Source organism: Periplaneta americana, chromosome 3, assembly GCF_040183065.1.
Source record: "Periplaneta americana isolate PAMFEO1 chromosome 3, P.americana_PAMFEO1_priV1, whole genome shotgun sequence".
Lineage (NCBI taxonomy): Eukaryota > Metazoa > Arthropoda > Insecta > Blattodea > Blattidae > Periplaneta > Periplaneta americana.
Window position 1 is genome coordinate 97,906,077 of NC_091119.1, and position 23,024 is coordinate 97,929,100.

The window sequence follows — 23,024 nt, forward strand, 5'->3', positions numbered from 1 at the left end:
CTCACATAAGCCCGCCATCGGTTCCTATCCTGAGAAAGATTAATCGAGTCCCTACCATCATATCCCACCTCCTTCAAATCCATTTTAATATTATCCTCCCATCTACCTGTCGGTCTCCCCAAAGGTCTTTTTTCCCTCTAGTCTCCCAACTAACACTCTATATGCATGGACCTATTATAATATATGTATTATAGACCCTAACGTTCGTTCTAATACACCTAGATTTCCTACATCCTACAAATTGCAGTACGTTTCCGACACACCTCAATACACTTGACTAGGGCCTATTAAATATAGACTCTAATATTCGCTCTACTGTAATACAACTAGATTCAGTACATCCTACGTAGCCTACGTTTCCGAGTCACCTCAATTCACTACCATATGAATATTCTCGTTAGTTTCAATAAAACTCGATCCATTACCGTACCTTTACATACAGAGTGTCTCTAAAGTCTATCCATTTCACTGCAGGAAGGCAGTGATCGAAAAATGAATATTATTGTGAAGTTTTACACTCATTCTACTTCCTTTCTAAATGATCGCCATTTACTGTATGTCAAAATTCACACTCCATCTTTCATTAGTGGAACGAAACGTAGACTGTAACATGTCAACCGTAATAAGATCTGCTGCTTCACTGATATGATTCCGTAAATCAGGTAGACCATTCACCTTTCTAGTGTACACTTTGGATTTTATGTAGCCCCATAGATTCGGTGAACGGGAAGCCCACAGCTGAGGTGACCTATCCATCTCCCTGTAAATATTATGTTCAGGTATAGTCCGGATCACCTTACTTAATACCCTAAGAATGAAACCTAACCAATTTTTTCCTATTACTACATATGCTAGTGGATTATAGTGATTTTCTAGCTCTCAGGTTGAATTTTCTTTTACCAACTTTGTTTCGAATATCGGGTACTGTCAAATACTACAACTGACAGTTATTTTCTAGCTGTTATGTTGGCAGAAACAATTTCTGTTCGCAGTAAAGGAAACTGATGAAAATGCAGGCAAGTAAATACATTTTTAGGTTAGATCTAATGAATCGTAAACTGTTTAGTCAAAGCAATGAATTTCATGTTGCCAGACAAAATAGATTTTAATATTAGATCATACTAATCACCATCGTAATACGCGAGAAGTCCAGGAGGAAAACATACTGTTTCATAAATTATTGAACCATTTAGGAAACACCTCGCAACATTAAGATGAGGTGTAGTAAATAAGCAAGATATTGTTATTGTTAATACTATATTATTATTATTATTATTATTATTATTATTATTATTATTATTATTATTATTATTATTATTATTATTATTTCAGTACGTAGCATTGTGATTTTGATTTTACCCTCTTTGGTGATATCTGGTATTAGCTGGCAACATCGAAGAGACGGCCAAATTAGACTTTTAGGAACTGCTCTTACGTGATCCTCACTATAGTCACGGACAATGTGTGTAAAATGTGGAGGAACACAGTCTTGCTGGAACACAACTGTATCCAGTATGCCATTCTATAGAAACTGCGGTTCCAGGAACAGTTCTAACATGTTGAGGCAGGTGTTATCCGTTATTGATTTCTCGGCAAAAGAAAATGGGCCATACAGTTTTTATTTTGTCATACCCAATCAAACATTCACCTTTGGTGTACCACATTCCCATCCGATGTCTCTTGTGACTGTTCATATGCCCATATTCGGCTATTGTGTCTGTGCACTTTCCCACAAACATAGAAAGTGGCTTCGTCGGAGAATAAAATGTTCTCCATTAAATTCTCGTTCTGTACAGCTTCCAGGAGTTCGTAACACATCGCCCGACGACAGGCGAAATCTTCGTCCTCAAGATGATGTAAAACTTGGATGTTATAAGCACGTTTTCGTAGAATGAAACACAGAATTTTCCACACTGTGTTGCGAGAGACATTCAGCTGCCTATTGAGGCTACGTAAAGTTGAATTTTTGGTCGTACAGAATTTGTCTTTTATGGTAACAATTTTTATTAGAGGAGAAAAATTCACTCCGGCGCCGGGGATCGAACCCGTGTCCTTGATTCTCCGTACCAAGCGCTCTAATCACTAAGCTACGCCGAAGTTTATTCCACAGCATCGGATCGAATCCCCCTCCTCTAGTGTTTTTCCCTTTTTGGTCTTACTTCATGTTCGACATATGTTGACATACAGTATTATATTAAGTCAACTGCCATTATCAACTGAGGCGTCGAGTTGATGCCTTTGGACTCCTATCAATGGCAATTTGAACCTGCTATACAGTGGCTGCCGACATGCGTGGTCGTTCATGACATTCCTCTTCACACACACACTGCCGGTACGCTTAAATTTGTTTACAAGCAGACGAGTGTGTGCCCTTGTTGGAAATGATTTATGGAATTTGCTGGTAAATTCGGCTCTGGCATCTTCATATGACAATCCACGTACTCGTGCACAAACAATGGCAACCCGTTCTTTCGTGGTAAACATCATCCACTACGCTAACTGCAGCTGCAAAGAAATAAACAAAAGTCTGCGTTATCATGGAAATGGATAGGGACTTGTAAACACGCTGTGTGTCTATATATGTAACTTACTGTTATATAGCCTATATACTGTATTACACCTATAGGCTATATACATAGGTCCTATTCTTACTATTATAGCCTACATAGCCTGTACTGTAAGTAACTTATTATTTACGTTCCCGATGCAACTCAATTCATAATTAAACTTATGTGTAGCTATATTTATCCTCAATTCACTACCATGTGAATATTCTTGTTCGTTTCGATAAATCTCAATTCACTACCATATGCGTATTGTACGACATGATTCCGATAGACTGTTATCTATATGTGTTTGTTATTAATTATAACCTTCAATTCAATGCAAAGTATATGTTCGTGTTAGTTCTATTAAAGCTCCATTCACTATCATAGATTATACATACAAGTTATTGTACTTTTTCCAATAGAAGTCAATTTACCACCACATACATGCTTTTGTTCGTTCTATAAACTGAAACTAACATTACAATTTACTCACTGTCTTTAGAATTCAGATCGCCCAAGATATTTCTCCACTTATTCTTTGAAATACAAATATATTTCCCTTTAACTTGTTGATCGTTTGCTATCAGTAGGTAAAAGTAATTATTGCTTCTTTTTTTTATAAGTACCCTCTAGCTTTTATCACTTTAGTTGCTCCATGCACTACTAATGTGTACTAGTAATGCCGCACTTCGATTATTGTGACGTTTTGTTAAGTGACCTAAGTTCTGAACTGTCAGTCAAGTTACAGCGAGTTCAGAATATGTGCGTCAGATACGTATGCAACATCCGACGATATGTTCACATATCACCGTCCTTCGCAAGTCTTTCGTGGTTCCGACTTAAAGAACGTAGAAATTCACACTCTTTGTCTTTACTCTTTCGAATTCTGCACACTTCAACACCAAATTACCTTTCGTCTCGTTTCTCTTATTTATACTCTAACCACGAAGTAAATACCAGATCACTTATCTGTGGCACGCTAAGTATACTTCTTCATAGAATATCTTGTTATTCATCATCTTTTACAGTATCCACCTCGCGACAATGGAATTCCTTGTCACAAAGTATTAGGGGCTGCAAGACAATAAACACTTTTAAAAAGAGCTTAAAAGATAACCCTCTTAGCATTTCTCTCCAGTCGTACTGACTTAAACTATCACTGACTACATTGTTACTTCTTCCTTTAGACATGCATCCTGATAGTGCTGTATTTTCAAAATTGTCTCATAATAGTCTCTTTCTATTATCTAACATTATTTGAAATATAATAACATTCTATGTAATTTAGCTTAATTCTGCTACACAGTTTGTATTTCAGCGTTTAATTAATAGTTCACAGTATTTTGTTGTTTAATTCGTAAATAACTCTTGTATACATGTAACTCTTATCTAAATCAAATTGTTGAATTCTTTGTAAGTTCATACATTTATGTATGTATACTTTTTGCTGGTTGAGTGGACGAGAAGGCCTTACGACTTTAACTCTGCCAGCTAAAATAAATTATTATTATTATTATTATTATTATTATTATTATTATTATTATTATTATTATTATTATTTATTATAATTTTCCAAAATGTGTATCTAAGATTACGACTTTCATTTAAGATTGGTCTAACCGCTACACGAGCTAAGTTAGTCAATTTGACATGCAACGATCGAAGGGGCCACACATTTCTATTGATAATATCCTATATTCGAATAATTTATTATGTTCGTCCATAAAATATGCGGCTGCATGTAGACTACTGTCACAAAATACTGTTTCAAAAAAGCAAAAGCACGCTCTCCCTTGTGACTTTTATTCATGTGGATTTCCGAAAGATAAAATTTACAAAAATAATCCACACACGCTATAAGAACTGAAAAATGGAAACCGGGAAAACATCGCCTACATTTCTCAACGGGAACAGCCATGTCATGTGTCACTTCTTAAACAGGCGCACAAATGTTTGGAAAAAGAAGGTGTACAGTTTCAGCATATCTCTTTCTTCTTATTTGGGTGATCAATTGATATTTTAACTGCTTTCATTTTTCAGTGTTTTACATTAATCGTTTATGGTGTGCATATTTACCGATATTGAGCTATGTATCACTGGTAGTAAGTTGTCTGTGCAAACCGGCGTCTGCGAGCAGTTCGGCCAAGCAGGGGCGTATTTTGCGGACTACCGGGGCTACCGGCGGTAGCCCAAGGAAATTACAAAAGAAAAAGTTTATAATATAACATAATGTAATAAATTTGTATCATTAGTTTTACCATAGTAATTAAAATTAAAGTAATTGTTAGATTTACATGCGCTCTCTGCTCTCGAAAAGAAACAAGTTGTCAAGGCGGCATCGCTGGAGAAACCGCTTGCTACGTGAGGTAGCCTGTGACCGTTTCGCTCACGCTGTCCTTCGCACAACTGCCCGTCCCCCCCCCCCCACTCCCTTCTGTTTCCATCGTGCACTGTAGGCGGGCGAGTTGCCGCTCTCGTGATCGGTTTCTTCGCAGGCGCGAAGCAGCAATACGCTTAGTACGCTAGCAATTGAATGTGATTGTGTTCTTGCAGTGCATTATTTTAAATCTGTGATATGTTCGAGTGTCTAAGAGTTATATTAATTGTGAATTATTAAGTTTTTAATTTCCCAATTAAGTGATATTGTGAAAAATATGGCAGAACAAGTTTCTGGAGAGGTTTGTGTTGAAAATGACTGTGTAATAGAAGGTTTATTAAAAGTGCCTTTTAACCGTCGTACATAACAACGAGAAAGTTGAAATTGTGAAAATGGAAAGACCAACTCCTGAGTTAAATTTGTCCGCGGACGTAAAAGAAAAACAGCGTGAGTACACACGCCATTTCACTTCAACATCATATGGTAAGTGGAATTGGTTGTGTGGTACTTCTAAACTGTCTAAACTATTTTGCTGGCCATGTTTGTTATTTAGCCGCGAAACTAATGTGTGATCAAAAGAGGAGTTTTCTAATATGAACTCCCTTCGAACGGCAGTCCTAGAATACGACAAATCAAAAGCTCGTATTTGTAGTAGCATGAACTGTGCAAACTTTGGGAAGACAAGAATTGATTTACAGCTAGATAAGCAAAAAGCTCTACACATCAACCAACACAATGCTCTTGTGAAAAAAAAAATCGGGAGATTTTACTGCGTCTTATTAACGCAGTCTGCTTTCTAGGAAAACAAGAATTGGCTTTTCAGGGTCATAACGAGAGTGTGGAATCAGACAATATAGGAAATTATATCGAATATTTAAGTTCCTTAAGTGAATTTGACCATTTACTGGCCAATCATCTTGAGAGTTCAACAGTATTTCGTGGTAATTCTCCCGCAATTCAGAATGACTTAATATTTGCTATAAGTGGGGTTATGATAAAGAACATAAAACCTTTTGTGGCCATTGTTGTTGATGAAACAAGTTACTGCTCTAATCAGAGTCAATTGTCCACTGTTTTAAGATACGTCGACAATACTGCCAATGTTCAAGAACGGTTTATAGGATTCACAAATGTCAGTTCGGATAAAACTGCTGCTACTTTGTTTCAGCATGTGGAAGGTGTGTTACAGCAGAATACAATGTCGGCAATAAGTTAATTGCACAGACATACGATGGTGCTTCAGTTATGGCGGGAAATATTAATGGCTTAAAAACAAAAGTTCAAGAAAAGTATCCTCAAGCACTATTTGTCCATTGTTACAACCATGTTCTCAATTTAGTTTTGCAACAAACTACTTCATCCATTCCAGAATGCCGCATTTTTTCAAAACACTGTCGGGTTTAGCTGCATTTTTCTCATCATCTCCTAAAAGATCAGAAAACTCAAGAAATTTATGAACAAGAAACTCCCAAAAGTAGCACCAACTAGATTGAATTTTACATCTTGGCTTGTAAATACAGTAAACGAATACAGAGAAAAACGGACTGCTTTCTTTAAAAATATCATTTGTAATGACTCTGAAGAAAACTGGGATGATGCTGTAATTGTGCAGGCTCAAGGATATTTGAATTTTTTCACACAGTTTCAGAATATATTTCTTCTTGAAGTCTATGCTAGAGTGTTTGCACATACAGATGTGCTCTACAATATTCTTCAGACAAAAAGTCAAGACATAGCATACTACTTGCAAGAGGTATCAAAGTTAAAAAAATACTATATCCGAGTTCAGACGTAGTGGGTTTCCGTCCATATGGAGTAATATGGAAAATGAAAATTCTTCAGCCAATGCAATGGAACCACCATTAAAGCGAAGAAAAGGAGATGATGAATTGAAATACAGGCAGCTGTACTACAGCATACTAGATCGTATGCACGTGGAAATTACTGACAGATTTTCTGATTATGGAAAGCTTCAGTTCACACATCTTCTAGATTCTGAAAAATTTTCTGCTTATAGAGAAAACTTCCCGAATGAGGCACTAAACAAATTATTTCAGTCCTATAACAGTCACTTTGATCAAGTACGTTTGAAAAATGAATTAAGTGTAATATATTCAGCAGAAGTCTTTGATTTTTCGAACAAACCTATCCATGAAATATTATCTGCCATATATGAAAACCAGCTGAACCAAGTTATTGCTGAAGTCCTTAAATTGGCAACATTAAATCTGACAATACCAGCTACATCAGCATCGGTAGAAAGAACATTTTCTGCGTTGAAGAGAATAAAAGCCTACTGTAGATCAACTCATACACAAGAACGTTTATCCGGCTTGGCACTAATATCCATTGAAAAGTCATTTCTACAGAAACTTTGCAAGTGGCCCAACTGTAATTTCAATGACGAAGTCATCAACGTATTTTCGTCCCAATCAAGACGTCTGAAATTCACATAAATATGTAAGGAATTTTATTATAGGGATTTTAAAATATATTTTGTGTAATAATAGGGTCAGTGGTAGCCCAAACCCTTTAACCAGTATACGCCACTGCGGGCAAGAGCCGGTCGCTGCATTGCGGTTTCTCTACAATCTATTCACTCACTACTAACGTTTGTATACTCTTAGTCATGGAAAATGGTCGCTCTTCTGTATCGTGAATTTGTCGTTCGGGACAACGCGCAGTTCACAAGAGGAAAAACGAAGCATCGAGGTCCGAGGATGAAGTCAAGTCATACCTGCGACGTATCTGTATGTCATGAAACGACATATTCCCTACGAAGCCTTTATGGCTTAACGGTAGAAATCTTTCTTCTCGTTTCAAAGACGGCAACACATCCAGCACCAACTCCTGGCATTATGGTCTGGAGAGCAATAGCCTACAATGACCTACGCCTCTGGTGTTTGTTGAGAGAACACTGAACAGTGCACGATACATCCAGAACATCATTCTGTCCATTCTGCTGCCTTTCCTACAACGTCAGATAAATGTGCGCTTTCAGCAGAACAGTGCCCGTGGACACACTTCTCGTATTACCCAATGTCCTCTCTAAGGTGCTCCTCTAGCCAGCACGATCACCAGACCTATCCCTCGTTGAAAATGTATGGGACTTGATGGGACGGCGGAGTCTGGTCCGGTCTGCAATACCGGCAACAAACACTATTCTCCAAGACGACATTCGACACCTCTATGACCGTCTCTATGCACGAATTACAGGTCTGCATTGTAGCTAAAGGAGGCTACAGAAGATACTGTAATTGTTTTTCCAGACAATCTGTAGCCTCTCTCCATAGGTGTATGACCCTGTAATAATGGTCACACACAGTGTATAACCTGTATAATTATTCAGTAAAACTTACTTCATGTGGGACCATTGCTTCCGGGTTTTCATGTTTCATTTTCCACTAGTGCATTTTAGTTATTCTAAATAAGGCAGACAGTAAAAAGGAGTGATCGATATTTTGAAAGATGAAACAGATTTATAGAATAAACTGCATTAAGAATAGTAGCCTATAGATTTCAATGTCTTAAACAGTGACAAGTATTAAGTGTTAAATAGGAAAAATTAGAGATGTGGGAAGGATTATAAATATGCGAGTAATTTCAGTTATTTCAGCAAGAACATAATTCAAGAAGAAACATGAGCTGAGTTTGATCTGTGAGGGGAAATAACTTATTAGTGATGTCAAGAACAATAGTGGGGAAATAGACTTTTCTTGAGTTAGGGTCTGATTTCCATATCAGCCCGGGAAATCAATAAAATTATAGACTAATGTAATTATTAGAGAGTTATGGTGTAACCTAATTATACATGGATGTTGAGGTACCGTACACCATAACATGTATTATGATTATTGACAATAAATAACTTGTATATCATATCGTATGGAGAAGAATGGAACGTGTAAAATGGACAGACAGAATAAAAAATGAAGCTGTGTTGGAAAGAGTGGGTAAAGAAAGAATGATGCTGAAACTGATCAGGAAGAGGAAAAGGAATTAGTTGGTTCACTGGCTGAGAAGAAACTGCCTATTGAAGGATGCACTGGAAGGAATGGTGAACGGGAGAAGAGTTCGGGGCAGAAGAAGATAACAGATGATAGACGACATTAAGATATATGGATCATATGAGGAGACAAAGAGGAAGACAGAAAATAAGAAAGATTTGAAAAATCTGGGTTTATAGTGAAACATCTGCCTCTGGGCAGAACATTGAATAAGTGAATGAATATCATATATCATATCATACCATATCATATTATATCGTACTCTACCATATCATTATCGTATCATACCGTACCGTATCGTATTGTATCGTACTGTATCATATATCATATCATATCATATCATATCATACATTATATTATATCATTTAATATCACTTTATATCATAACATAATATCATATCGTATTATATCGTATCGTACCGTATCATATCATATCATATCATATGACATCATATCACAACATATAACATCATATCATAGGTCTATATCATATAGGCTATCATATCACATCGTGTCGTATCACATCATATCATAATATAGGTACTTGTTTTTCTTTAAACCAGACGCTTGATAACCATAGCAGTTGATAAAGCGTCGTAAAATAACCAAGTAAAAACCTTTTTTTTTAATAAATGCACTTAGGTCTAATATGTATATTTCGGTACTTTTTATTGAAAAGTAAGTTCTCTGCAGTATTCATATTCTTGCACATTTTCCTTAATATTAGTTCACTGCTAGGCTACGTAGACTCCTGCGAGGCATAGACCCAGAAACAAAATTTTGGACCATCTAATTAAGTTCCAGATACAACGCATTGCGCCTGTGCAGTAAACAAGGCGTCTAAATGTATGCTACTTGTGAATATCTTGCGTTGCTTGTTGCCTACATAGCGGAGGACTGCTACCAAGATTCGGCCCATTATTTAATTCCGTATCTGTACAAATTGGCGATCATTAGCACGGAACAGAGGAACCTGGAAAGAACTTCATACGAAGCCTGGCCTAAAGAGGGCTGTTGTGCCGATGATGATGATGATGATGATGATGATGATGATGATGATGATGATGATGATGGTGGTGATGGTGATGGTGATGGTGATGGTGATGGTGATGGTGATGGCGATGATGATGATGATGATGATGATGAGAATAGACCTATATGTAAGAATAAGTTACAGCTATTTCTTTATGTTCGCGATAAAGCTCACTTCACTACTAAGTTATATTATTTTATGCCTCTTAAGTGAACTTAATACATAGCCTTCCTACATACTGTGCATACCGTACGGGATAATTATAGGAGCAGTCTGCGATAAAATTAAGTTGGCTTTAATCAAACACGTTTTTCAATCTAAGTAGCATGTAATTTACCGCATGTCAATGAGAGGCATGGTTCTTGAGTCACTGACTCCGCTCAAATACTTATGTCGTCATAGCCACTGAACTGTTGTGATTGCGTAGTAGGCTGAGAACATCCCGAGTGCAGTGCTCTGTATTAAATAATCTTCTCGCGCCGTAGTACACGTGAACAGAATTTCGGACTTAGTTGCGAATGAGTGAAGTCATATTTTGCTTTTCATTTAATCATAAAATAGCATATACCAACGTTGTGGTTTTATGTAGGGCTATTTTCTTTTATATGAACGATTTTGAACTACAGTAGACTAAACAGAAAAAAATTGTATTGTAATACAGTTTAAAATGCTGTGGTGTTGTGATTTTTCGTGTTCAGAGGGAAGAACAAAAGCAGAACATGGAGAAGGGGTATCATTTCATGTATTTCCGAACAGAGAAAAGTCACCGCAAATATTTAAAACATGGGTGAAGAAAATCAACAGAAAAGGTTTTACACCATCGAAAACTGTTGTTGTGTGTTCTAATCATTTCCATGAAATTAATTTTGAAGAATCGTCTCTATTAAAAAGACGTTTAATGAAAGACAATAGAACTCTTATGAAAATGAAGAAAACTGCTGTCCCTTATTTTTGAAAGGTTAATCTCCCCAAGACAGTTCTGGTACTACGCGCTCCTCTGCTTATAAATGAAAAAAGGTCGTCGAAGAAATAATAGCAAGTTACAGTGATGCACCTATAGCTGAAAATATTGACGTATGTGTAGTTCTCGATGAGGCTGAAAATTCACAGAAACCTGATATAAACAAACCTATGCAGTGTGAGATAGGGTGCGAGACGCTAAGGAATGTGTGTGGTGAATCAGATGTGAGTGAGCCATAAACTGAGTTAGATGTTTTCAAATAGAAGAAGAAACTTCAAGTTCTAATTCATCAGGTATAAGGTACAAATTGTTTGAAAATTTTTCAAAAACTTTACAACTATATTTCATCGGCAAGACAACATTTTATAAAATAATTTCAAAATTCGTAGAACCAACAGTAGGTGTAGTTATTTTCAGATTCATGAACAACTTATCAATTCCGTAAAAGATAAAAACGTGCGAATCGCGGTGATGACCAATTTGACTCACCTGGTTACAGTGCAAAATATGTCACTTACAGTGTAATGGACCTCGATTCAGATAATCTTATAGACTTCGTAGTTCTGCAGAAGGGTCTAATTGTAGGCAATCTTGAAAAAGCAGCATGCGAAAAATTTCTAGATCGCCTAAAAGAAAAAAATGAACATTACCCTCTCTCTGTCGGACCGCAATAGAGAAATTAGGAAATTCATGAGGACCAAATACGAATGGTGGACCATCATTTGGCATTTGGCACATTGCAAAAAGCTTATCTAAAAACCTTAAAGCCGCCGCAAAAACATATGAGAAAATACAAATGTGGAAAGACAGCATCATAAATCACTCGTGGTGGTTATGTGCTACATGTGAAGGTGATTCTGACGACATAGAAGACATTTTCATTTCTGTATTAAATCATATTTGTAATATACACGAACAGAGACATATAAAAAATGTGCACACATTCACCCATACAATAGCGAGAGGGAATGGACCGAACCTGGATCCGAACCAACAATGCTCTGAAAAATGTTGTATGCAACCCTGCCCTTTAAAAGACTTAAAGCAGACTAATCAGTTTTGTCACACCAGCAAACTTGAACCATATCATAACGAGAGATTGGTTTACACTCCTAAGAGAAAACACTTTACTTATAATGGAATAGTAACAAGAACTATGATTGCGATAATGGACCATAATTACAACGTGAAAAGAGATGTAACTGGCTCCAGACTCCAGTACTCTAAAGCCACTAAACGATGGGTGGAAAAAAAACATACAGCATTAAGGAAAACGCGTGGAGAGAAGATATACAGAGAAATGTGTTGGAAGTAGCTCGTGATTATCAACTACAGCAATTCGATGATTCACATGTTTTAGAGGTTCTCTCAAACATAGCCCCGGCGCCTAAACCGTGTGACTCAACAACTATGGTGCAATAGAATAATATAAACCATGTACTAATTTATTGCTGACGTGAGATAAACAGTATCTATAGTCACTACATAACGAATATTTCACGTCTCACATACATTCACTCACTCAGTGAAGACGTTGACTTAGGTTATAATTGATCAAAATATTAAACCTTTTCAGTTTGAACCCTTATCAGACTCAAGTCGTTCTAATCACAGAATGGAACAGAATGCATTGTACACGGGATTTAAAGTGGGATAGAGTTTGGGTAAGTTATTATTATTATTATTATTATTATTATTATTATTATTATTATTATTATTATTATTATTACAGTATATGCATGTGATAGGTCCTTAGTGAGTTAAAAATAACTAACTGTAACATATGAATATGTATACCGTTCTACACCACTGTATGTCAAACGGAACTACAATGTAGTCTTATAAAGCTTTCGGTGGTTATGACGTCAGAGCTTGCAGTAAGACCTTTAATATTTCACAAACTAAAAGGCGTAGAGAGATGAGACAAACGCCGTTAGTCTAAGGATTACTTAGGTAAACATCCTATAATATAATCAAAATTTCGAATTTTATCGCGGACTGCTCCTTTAATGATTGACGTGCTGTCGTCCCTCTTCTAGACATTGGATAGGCTCGCGAGTTCAACCCAGCTGAAAAAGATGGATTTTAAAGGGCGAAAAATTTGTAGCATGGCTTACTATGGGAACAAAGTAAAACTGGGAGGCTAGTGTCGTGTCCTTAGAAGGGGATCCAGAAAAGAAGTCGGTATTTCTCGGCCATGTGGAATTTTGACTTTGAATGAACTTTAATCTTCTGGCGGTGGGCGTTAGAGAGGTGACGCTAGTGTTTATATTCAAATGGTTTCAAATGTTTATCTGTGCACGATGACTATGATAGACGTGAGCGACGCGACGCCGCCAAGAAACAGCCCTGCGCCTACCGCCTGCCACTCACCGCTTATGTCGTAGCTGAAAGCTTATAAAGCCTATAGCGTATCGGTATAGTTGAAAGTGTTGCGAAATAGAATACGGTACTATAAAATACGTCTGTTGCAATAACTCAACAGAATACCATTCAAATAAAATGAATTGAATAGATTTTGAACACATCTTAGATAATTTTTTAGTAGGTTATTTTACGACGCTTTATCAACATCTAGGTTATTTAGCGTCTGAATGAGATGAAGGAGATAATGCTGCTGAAATGTGTCTGGGGTCCAACACCGAAAGTTACCCAGCTCATTTTGGGTTGAGGAAAAACCCCGGAAAAAAACTCAACCAGGTAACTTGCCCCAACCGGGAATCGAACCCGGGTCACTTGGTTTCACGGCCAGACACGCTAACCGTTACTCCACAGGTGTGGACATTTTAGATAAAATGAAGTGGACTCAATTTGCTGGAATTTCTTCAATAAAACTCTTCTTCCAAACTACAGGCACTATACAGAGTCCATAGGATAACGATATAAAGGTAAACTGAGGATGACAACTGTCGCGACTAACTCACGACTATACAGGCACTATACAGAGTCCATAGGATAACGATATAAAGGTAAACTGAGGATGACAACTGCCGCGACTAACTCACGACTATACAGGCACTATACAGAGTCCATAGGATAACGATATAAAGGTAAACTGAGGATGACAATTGCCGCGACTAACTCACGACTATACAGGCACTATACAGAGTCCATAGGATAACGATATAAAGGTAAACTGAGGATGACAACTGCCGCGACTAACTCACGACTATACAGGCACTATACAGAGTCCATAGGATAACGATATAAAGGTAAACTGAGGATGACAACTGCCGCGATTAACTCACGACTATACAGGCACTATACAGAGTCCACAGGATAACGATATAAAGGTAAACTGAGGATGACAATTGCCGCGGCTGACTCACGACTTTACAGGCACTATACAGAGTCCATAGGATAACGATATAAAGGTAAACTGAGGATGACAAATGCCGCAACTAACTCACGACTATACAGGCACTATACAGAGTCCATAGGATAACGATATAAAGGTAAACTGAGGATGACAGTTGCCGCGGCTGACTCACGACTATACAGGCACTATACAGAGTCCATAGGATAACGATATAAAGGTAAACTGAGGATGACAACTGCCGCGACTAACTCACGACTATACAGGCACTATACAGAGTCCATAGGATAACGATATAAAGGTAAACTGAGGATGACAATTGCCGCGGCTGACTCACGACTATACAGGCACTATACAGAGTCCATAGGATAACGATATAAATGTAAACTGAGGATGACAACTGCCGCGACTAACTCACGACTATACAGGCACTATACAGAGTCCATAGGATAACGATATAAAGGTAAACTGAGGATGACAACTGCCGCGATTAACTCACGACTATACAGGCACTATACAGAGTCCAAAGGATAACGATATAAAGGTAAACTGAGGATGACAATTGCCGCGGCTGACTCACGACTATACAGGCACTATACAGAGTCCATAGGATAACGATATAGAGGTAAACTGAGGATGACAACTGCCGCGACTAACTCACGACTATACAGGCACTATACAAAGTCCATAGGATAACGATATAAAGGTAAACTGAGGATGACAACTGCCGCGACTAACTCACGACCATACAGGCACTATACAGAGTCCATAGGATAACGATATAAAGGTAAACTGAGGATGACAACTGCCGCGACTAACTCACGACTATACAGGCACTATACAGAGTCCATAGGATAACGATATAAAGGTAAACTGAGGATGACAATTGCCGCGACTAACTCACGACTATACAGGCACTATACAGAGTCCATAGGATAACGATATAAAGGTAAACTGAGGATGACAACTGCCGCGACTAACTCACGACTATACAGGCACTATACAGAGTCCATAGGATAACGATATAAAGGTAAACTGAGGATGACAACTGCCGCGATTAACTCACGACTATACAGGCACTATACAGAGTCCACAGGATAACGATATAAAGGTAAACTGAGGATGACAATTGCCGCGGCTGACTCACGACTATACAGGCACTATACAGAGTCCATAGGATAACGATATAAAGGTAAACTGAGGATGACAAATGCCGCAACTAACTCACGACTATACAGGCACTATACAGAGTCCATAGGATAACGATATAAAGGTAAACTGAGGATGACAGTTGCCGCGGCTGACTCACGACTATACAGGCACTATACAGAGTCCATAGGATAACGATATAAAGGTAAACTGAGGATGACAACTGCCGCGACTAACTCACGACTATACAGGCACTATACAGAGGCCATAGGATAACGATATAAAGGTAAACTGAGGATGACAATTGCCGCGGCTGACTCACGACTATACAGGCACTATACAGAGTCCATAGGATAACGATATAAAGGTAAACTGAGGATGACAATTGCTGCGACTAACTCACGACTATACAGGCACTATACAGAGTCCATAGGATAACGATATAAAGGTAAACTGAGGATGACAACTGCCGCGACTAACTCACGACTATACAGGCACTATACAGAGTCCATAGGATAACGATATAAAGGTAAACTGAGGATGACAACTGCCGCGATTAACTCACGACTATACAGGCACTATACAGAGTCCATAGAATAACGATATAAAGGTAAACTGAGGATGACAATTGCCGCGGCTGACTCACGACTATACAGGCACTATACAGAGTCCATAGGATAACGATATAAAGGTAAACTGAGGATGACAACTGCCGCGACTAACTCACGACCATACAGGCACTATACAGAGTCCATAGGATAACGATATAAAGGTAAACTGAGGATGACAACTGCCGCGACTAACTCACGACTATACAGGCACTATACAGAGTCCATAGGATAACGATATAAAGGTAAACTGAGGATGACAATTGCCGCGACTAACTCACGACTATACAGGCACTATACAGAGTCCATAGGATAACGATATAAAGGTAAACTGAGGATGACAACTGCCGCGACTAACTCACGACTATACAGGCACTATACAGAGTCCATAGGATAACGATATAAAGGTAAACTGAGGATGACAACTGCCGCGATTAACTCACGACTATACAGGCACTATACAGAGTCCACAGGATAACGATATAAAGGTAAACTGAGGATGACAATTGCCGCGGCTGACTCACGACTATACAGGCACTATACAGAGTCCATAGGATAACGATATAAAGGTAAACTGAGGATGACAAATGCCGCAACTAACTCACGACTATACAGGCACTATACAGAGTCCATAGGATAACGATATAAAGGTAAACTGAGGATGACAGTTGCCGCGGCTGACTCACGACTATACAGGCACTATACAGAGTCCATAGGATAACGATATAAAGGTAAACTGAGGATGACAACTGCCGCGACTAACTCACGACTATACAGGCACTATACAGAGGCCATAGGATAACGATATAAAGGTAAACTGAGGATGACAATTGCCGCGGCTGACTCACGACTATACAGGCACTATACAGAGTCCATAGGATAACGATATAAAGGTAAACTGAGGATGACAATTGCTGCGACTAACTCACGACTATACAGGCACTATACAGAGTCCATAGGATAACGATATAAAGGTAAACTGAGGATGACAACTGCCGCGACTAACTCACGACTATACAGGCACTATACAGAGTCCATAGGATAACGATATAAAGGTAAACTGAGGATGACAACTGCCGCGATTAACTCACGACTATACAGGCACTATACAGAGTCCATAGAATAACGATATAAAGGTAAACTGGGGATGACAATTGCCGCGGCTGACTCACGACTATACAGGCACTATACAGAGTCCATAGGATAACGATATAAAGGTAAACTGAGGATGAGAACTGCCGCGGCTGACTCACGACTATACAGGCACTATACAGAGTCCATAGGATAACGATATAAAGGTAAACTGAGGATGACAATTGCCGCGGCTGACTCACGACTGAGCGCTGATCTTTCTTACAGGCGACCGGGGTTCGAACCTCAGCTATTTAGTGTTGGAATTTGTAGTAGACAAAGCAAAAGTTGCAGATGATTTCCTCGGGATACTTCCGTTTCCCTCTATCATTCCATCTACACTGTCCACCTCCCCCATTCGTCTATCATCTACGTACAATAGTAGAGGCTGAGGTGAAGATGAGGTCTTGGGGGTAGTAAGTTACTGGTTTCCGATACTGATGTATCAGGCCCTCCTAGGGCTTATCAGGTATTCGTCTGAGGATGAGACCTGGCTCTATTAGGGCTGGGGAGGATGGTCCACCTGTCAACATTCACGATTGCCACTCAGGTCATCAGCACATATTTAGGGCACACAATGGGCCAATGCAAGAAGAAATGCAAGGATCCGTCCCGGACCCGGCTCTAGAAAAGCCAAGCGAAGAGTTATCAATATCATGTAATATCTTTGTCATTGTCCCCGCGGTCCTTCACCTGGCATAGGTGACATTGATCACAAAATTCACAACACAAAATCATTTAATGCTTCACACAACAGTCCACACCTGTGGAGTAACGGTCAGCTCTTCTGGCCTCGAAACCAGGTGGCCCGGGTTCGAATCCCGGTCGGGGCAAGTTACCTGGTTGAGGTTTTTTCTGGGGTTTTCCCTCAACCCAATACGAGCAAATGCTGGATAACTTTCGGTGCTGGGCCCCGGACTCATTTCACCGGCATTATCACCTTCATTTCATTCAGACGCTAAATAACCTAGATGTTGATATAGCGTCGTAAAATAACCCAACAAAATAAAATAAATTCACACAATACCATAGTGTTGTTTGACAAATTTATTTCGAATTTTTTTCTCTTTCACTCATGTTGGTTTCTTCTCTCTTCCATTTTCGTGCTTTCTTTCTTATATTCTTCTTTTCCTCTTTCTTTGTTAACTTTTTTCTCTAATTTGCATTCATCTTTTTACTCTCACTTCCTCTTTTTGTTCTTTATTCTTTCTCTTGATTTTTCTTAATTTCATTCGCTCATCTTCATTTCTTTATATTTCTATCCCTTCATTTTCTTTCTCTTTTCTAATTCTTAGTTTATTCATTCTTTTATTTTTTATTTTTCCTATTTCTATTTCATTCTACCATTCTTCCTTTTCTATTTCATTCTCATTTATCTTCTTTTATTCTTCTCTTACCCGTTAATTTGTTTTCTCTTTTTCCACTCGTCTTTCTGTGTTTGCCTTCTTTCTTCTTCCTTTATTTATTTCATTTATTTTTTCCTTCTTCGTACTTTCTCTTTTTATCATTAATTCGTTCCCCATTTATTGTTCCTTCCTTTCCTTCTTTTCCTCTCGCTTTCACATATTTTCCTCCTTGGTTCTCTTTTCATTCTTCCCCTTTCCCTTTCTCCATTATCTTCCTATCTTTCCTTCCCTTCATTTCTCATTTCGTTGTTTACTTTATATCTCTCTTTTACTCTTCTTTATTTTTCTCCATTATTTTTTCTTCTCTTTTTCCTATTCTGTTTTCCTCCCTGCTCATGCTGTATGCATCTTACAGGTGTGGTTCAAGAACCGTCGCGCCAAGTGCCGGCAGCAGCAGAAGCAACACCAACAGCAACAACACCAACAGCAGAACGGGGGTGATAAAACGGGAGGCGGTGGGGGTGGTGGAGGGCGCGCGTCGGGGTCATCGGGGAGCGGCAAGAGTAAGGCGGCCGTGACGTGCAGCAAGTCGCCGCCCCCCAGCAATAACAACAACAACACCAACCCCAGCTCCACGACCAGCTCGCCGCCGGGGGCGCAGCACCGCGACTCTCCCTACATGAAGCCCTTGCTGAGTGCGACTCCCCCGGCGGCCGCCGCTGCGTCGGGCAACGCGTTGTACAACGCGGCGGCGACGGCAGCTGGCAACGCGTCCATCTGGAGCCCGGCCGCCATCGACAGCTGCCTGGACCGCGGCGGCTACGCCGGCCTGGGGGTGGGCTCTGCGGGAGGTGGCGGCGGGGGCGGCGGAGGCGCCGCGACGACAGGGGCGGCGCAGGGCTCCAACTGCTACCCACCGCCCCCGCACCAGAACTATGGCGCCTACTACACGAACATGGACTACCTGGGGCCAGCCGCCGGCGCCATGTCCCATTCGCAGCTCAACGTGCCGGTGAGTACGCTGGACGCCCCCCGCGCCCCACTAGCCCGCCACTCCAGGCTGACGCGTCCCTCCCTGTTGCAGGAGAACAGCCTGGAGACGTCCTGGGCGAAGAGCAGAGACGAGTCTTGGTTCTACAACTCGGCCGGCTGGGACCGGAAGTGAAGCGACCGACTTGACCTCTGCGAGCTCACGAAGGCATTGTCGAGCAGAGAACCTTGCTCACGGTATGCCGAGGCGTCCTCGGCAACCAACTCGAACGCTGCGATAGACAAAACTCAAGTGGAACCCCGCTTTCACGTTCTCCAAGCAACGTGTGAAAATGTAACCGAAGAAAACAACCAGCTGTCAATAAAAGTCGCACTGGGTATTACCAGTCTGGAAAGAAGTCTGTTCATAGGCATTAGAAATGGCCAGTTGTAGTTTTCTTCATGTAGCTACGTATGTTGGACTGAGATCGCGCGTTTGTGCAGTGAGCAACGTATAAGCGGGGTCCCGCTCTCAGGGACGGTTGGCGCATACAGCAGCATTTGTTGTCGTACTGTGGAGTGTTGTAGGGGTCGCTAGAATCCGTTGCTGTATGTCCGATTACCTCACTCTATCATATAGGCCTATTAGTGTGGAACTTTTTACATCGATTATGTCTGTTGCTCAGTGAACACAATGAATCCTCGGTCGCTGTCCTCCTCATGTGTAACAGTGTAACATATGTAAAGAATACAATAACACTGCCCGTCATCCTTTTCTTGGTGATATCACTCAACAAAGCTTCTTCTGCCACATTACACATATTTCAGAATACCAAGGAGATCTGAAGTACTCGTAAGAAGATATTTCTCTTCAGAATCAGAATTTCAAGATAAGTATACAATTTGGAATAGGCATATTATTGTTTGGTTGTAAACTTGTAATATAGGCAGCACTGCATTGTTTACAAAGTGTCGAAAATGTTTAGAACGTAACTAAGCATACGACTGAAAAAACTTTCGTTAGATCTTCCTGCGCTTTTCCTTTGTTACACAGCAGCAATCGGGGGCAGACTAGGCAGTAGACTACTTCTCACCAAAGCAATGGGGATTCAACTCCCGGAAAATCGTATGAGGTATGTGACAGTGGGATGAGTTTCCTGAGGGTACTTTCTTTCCCCGACTATCCTTATTCCGTTGTAGTTACGATATTATAACTTTATCTTCATTTCTTTATATTCCCTACAATTAAAAACAAAGTGAAATACATACATAGACTATATTTAAGATTTGTTGCAGTGACACAAGACACCATTGTTCGGATGAATTTGTTACAATCTCCGGATGCTAGTAGAAGGTAAGAAGTAAGTTTTACTAAAGAACCAAACCCAGTGTCACTCCACTACGTCACTGCTTGTCCTTTAAAGCGTCGTTTCACGCCTGGCCGTTACACAATTCTCTCGCTCGTTTACGGTTTGGGATGTCATTTTGAGTGAGACGACACTTGGTTTCTTGTTTGTGTTTTAATGGCATAATCAATATTTTCTACATAAAGGTTAATAAATATTATAAAATTATTAATTGTGTATCTTCGAAGAGGTTTTAAACATAGCCTGCATTCAACTCTTTGCACACACTGCAACGTCTCCCCGTTGACTGTCAGTCTCGTTAAAATATAGTTGGTTTCTTTTCAATGTTACCACAGACGGCCGAGATACTTTCTAAACGTTCCTTAATGTTGTTTCGTAGATCAGACGTTTCACAAGATTCTAGAGGAGAAAGTCAAAGTTTGGGAGGCGTAGTGGCCAAAAAGCAAGACTTACTTTACTGATCTTCCATGATAACGATTATCTATGTTCGTTGCTGTTAAGAGCAGAAGCGTCATCGGTTACAGTTTCAGTACGAAATTTCATTTTCTGACATTTATCATTTCTTAAACAAACTGATAGCATGTCGATTTTCGACGCTAGTAACTCGAGTTTGAAACCCGGTGGGTACATGTGACATTTGTTTGGACAGATGATATTAGGTAGGTTTTTGCGGGGTATTCCCGTTTCCCCTATCGACATCCCATCATTTCTCCATTAATCACCATGTGGTACTATATAGTTCGTCTCCCATGGTGCACAAAGCATCAAAGGCAACGCCTATGGCGACAAAACGAACTACAGCTTCGTCCCGTCACCCGCAGATGGGAACGCTTGAGTGAATGAGCAAATCAAGTATCTGCCATTAGATTTTAAAAAATCTTCTTAAAGTTTGTAACAAACTCACCCGACACCGAACACACTGTATGTTCTTTGTTGCTGAGAGGATACTTAAATGCATGCATACGTAAACTACTACGTAGGCCTACATACATTGTAGGTCTACACCCTTTGACACGAAAATTGGTCGCTGTTCAGAAACTAAGTCCCACCTCGGAATAGCCCGGGAATCATCGTGTAGGCCTACGCTGTGTTTAAACGCGTGCGTTTTACATAGAGAGATTAGAAGCCCAGTTTTTGTAATGAGGAAAAAAAACTCTATTGCTAAACCATAAAGGCTTCGTGGGTAATATGTCGTTTCGTGACGTACAGATACGCCTACGTCTCTGCTACGACTTGATTTCATCCTCGGATTTCGATGCTAAATTAGCCCATTTCCCCCTGTGCATCGCGCGCTAACCCGAACGAATCTTACACAATTCACTATAGCCTACTAAGAGAGCGACTATTTTCGTGTGCAAAAGGGTGTACATACATACATACATACATACATACATACATACATACATACATACATACATACATACATACATACATACATACATACATACATACATACATACATACATACATACATACATACATACATACATACTGTACATACTGTACATACATACATACATACATACATACATACATACATACATACATACATACATACATACATACATACATACTGTACATACATACATACATACATACATACATACATACATACATACATACATACATACATACATACATACATACATACATACATACATACATACATAGACACTCATTCACTCATACACACATACACCCACACCCACACACACACACACACACACAAGACGGAGGTAACGAATTCTGTGTTCATAAAAAGCGAAGAGAAAGTAAATGATGTATCCACCTCTCACATTCTGTTCAGTTAAGTTACATTGTGTTGAAGCTTATAGCTCTGATGGAAACTTACGACGTGAATTTCTCTGATCATATTATGACATCAACATCTGTCAAAGTTTGAACCCTCCGTTCCGTTTCGTTTACAGATCGATTATTTAGTCCTGACAGCTCAGCGACGCGAAAGAGGGGAAGTAATAGGAATAGTGGGGAAAATTCCGGAGTAGAGATAGGAGCGAGCAGTCAGTAAAGAAATGCAGTACAGCTTAACTGTACTGGAAACACAACGCTCTACCGCATGTGTGACATCCGATCGCTCTGAAAGCGACTGACTAACCTGAACACCCCTTGGCGTAACTTAATGGACTCGCGCACACTGTCGGCGAGTGTCAGGACTAAATAATCGTACTGTACATCAAGGATTGCGGGCCA

The 23,024-nt window shown here is 39.6% G+C and overlaps 1 protein-coding gene across 6 annotated transcripts in view; it reads left to right on the forward strand.

The window, feature by feature from the left end:
* LOC138696302 (homeobox protein OTX2-like) overlaps nucleotides 1-20,230 on the forward strand; it is a 183,332-nt gene extending 163,102 nt beyond the window's left edge. For all 6 annotated transcript variants that reach the window (XM_069821068.1, XM_069821071.1, XM_069821066.1 and 3 more), the window contains 2 exons: nucleotides 18,893-19,489; nucleotides 19,562-20,230. In XM_069821068.1, coding sequence (XP_069677169.1) covers nucleotides 18,893-19,489; nucleotides 19,562-19,642 — 678 coding nt within the window. In that variant the 3' untranslated portion in view covers nucleotides 19,643-20,230. The remainder of the gene's footprint in view (nucleotides 1-18,892; nucleotides 19,490-19,561) is intronic.
* The last annotated feature ends 2,794 nt before the right edge of the window (nucleotides 20,231-23,024 follow it).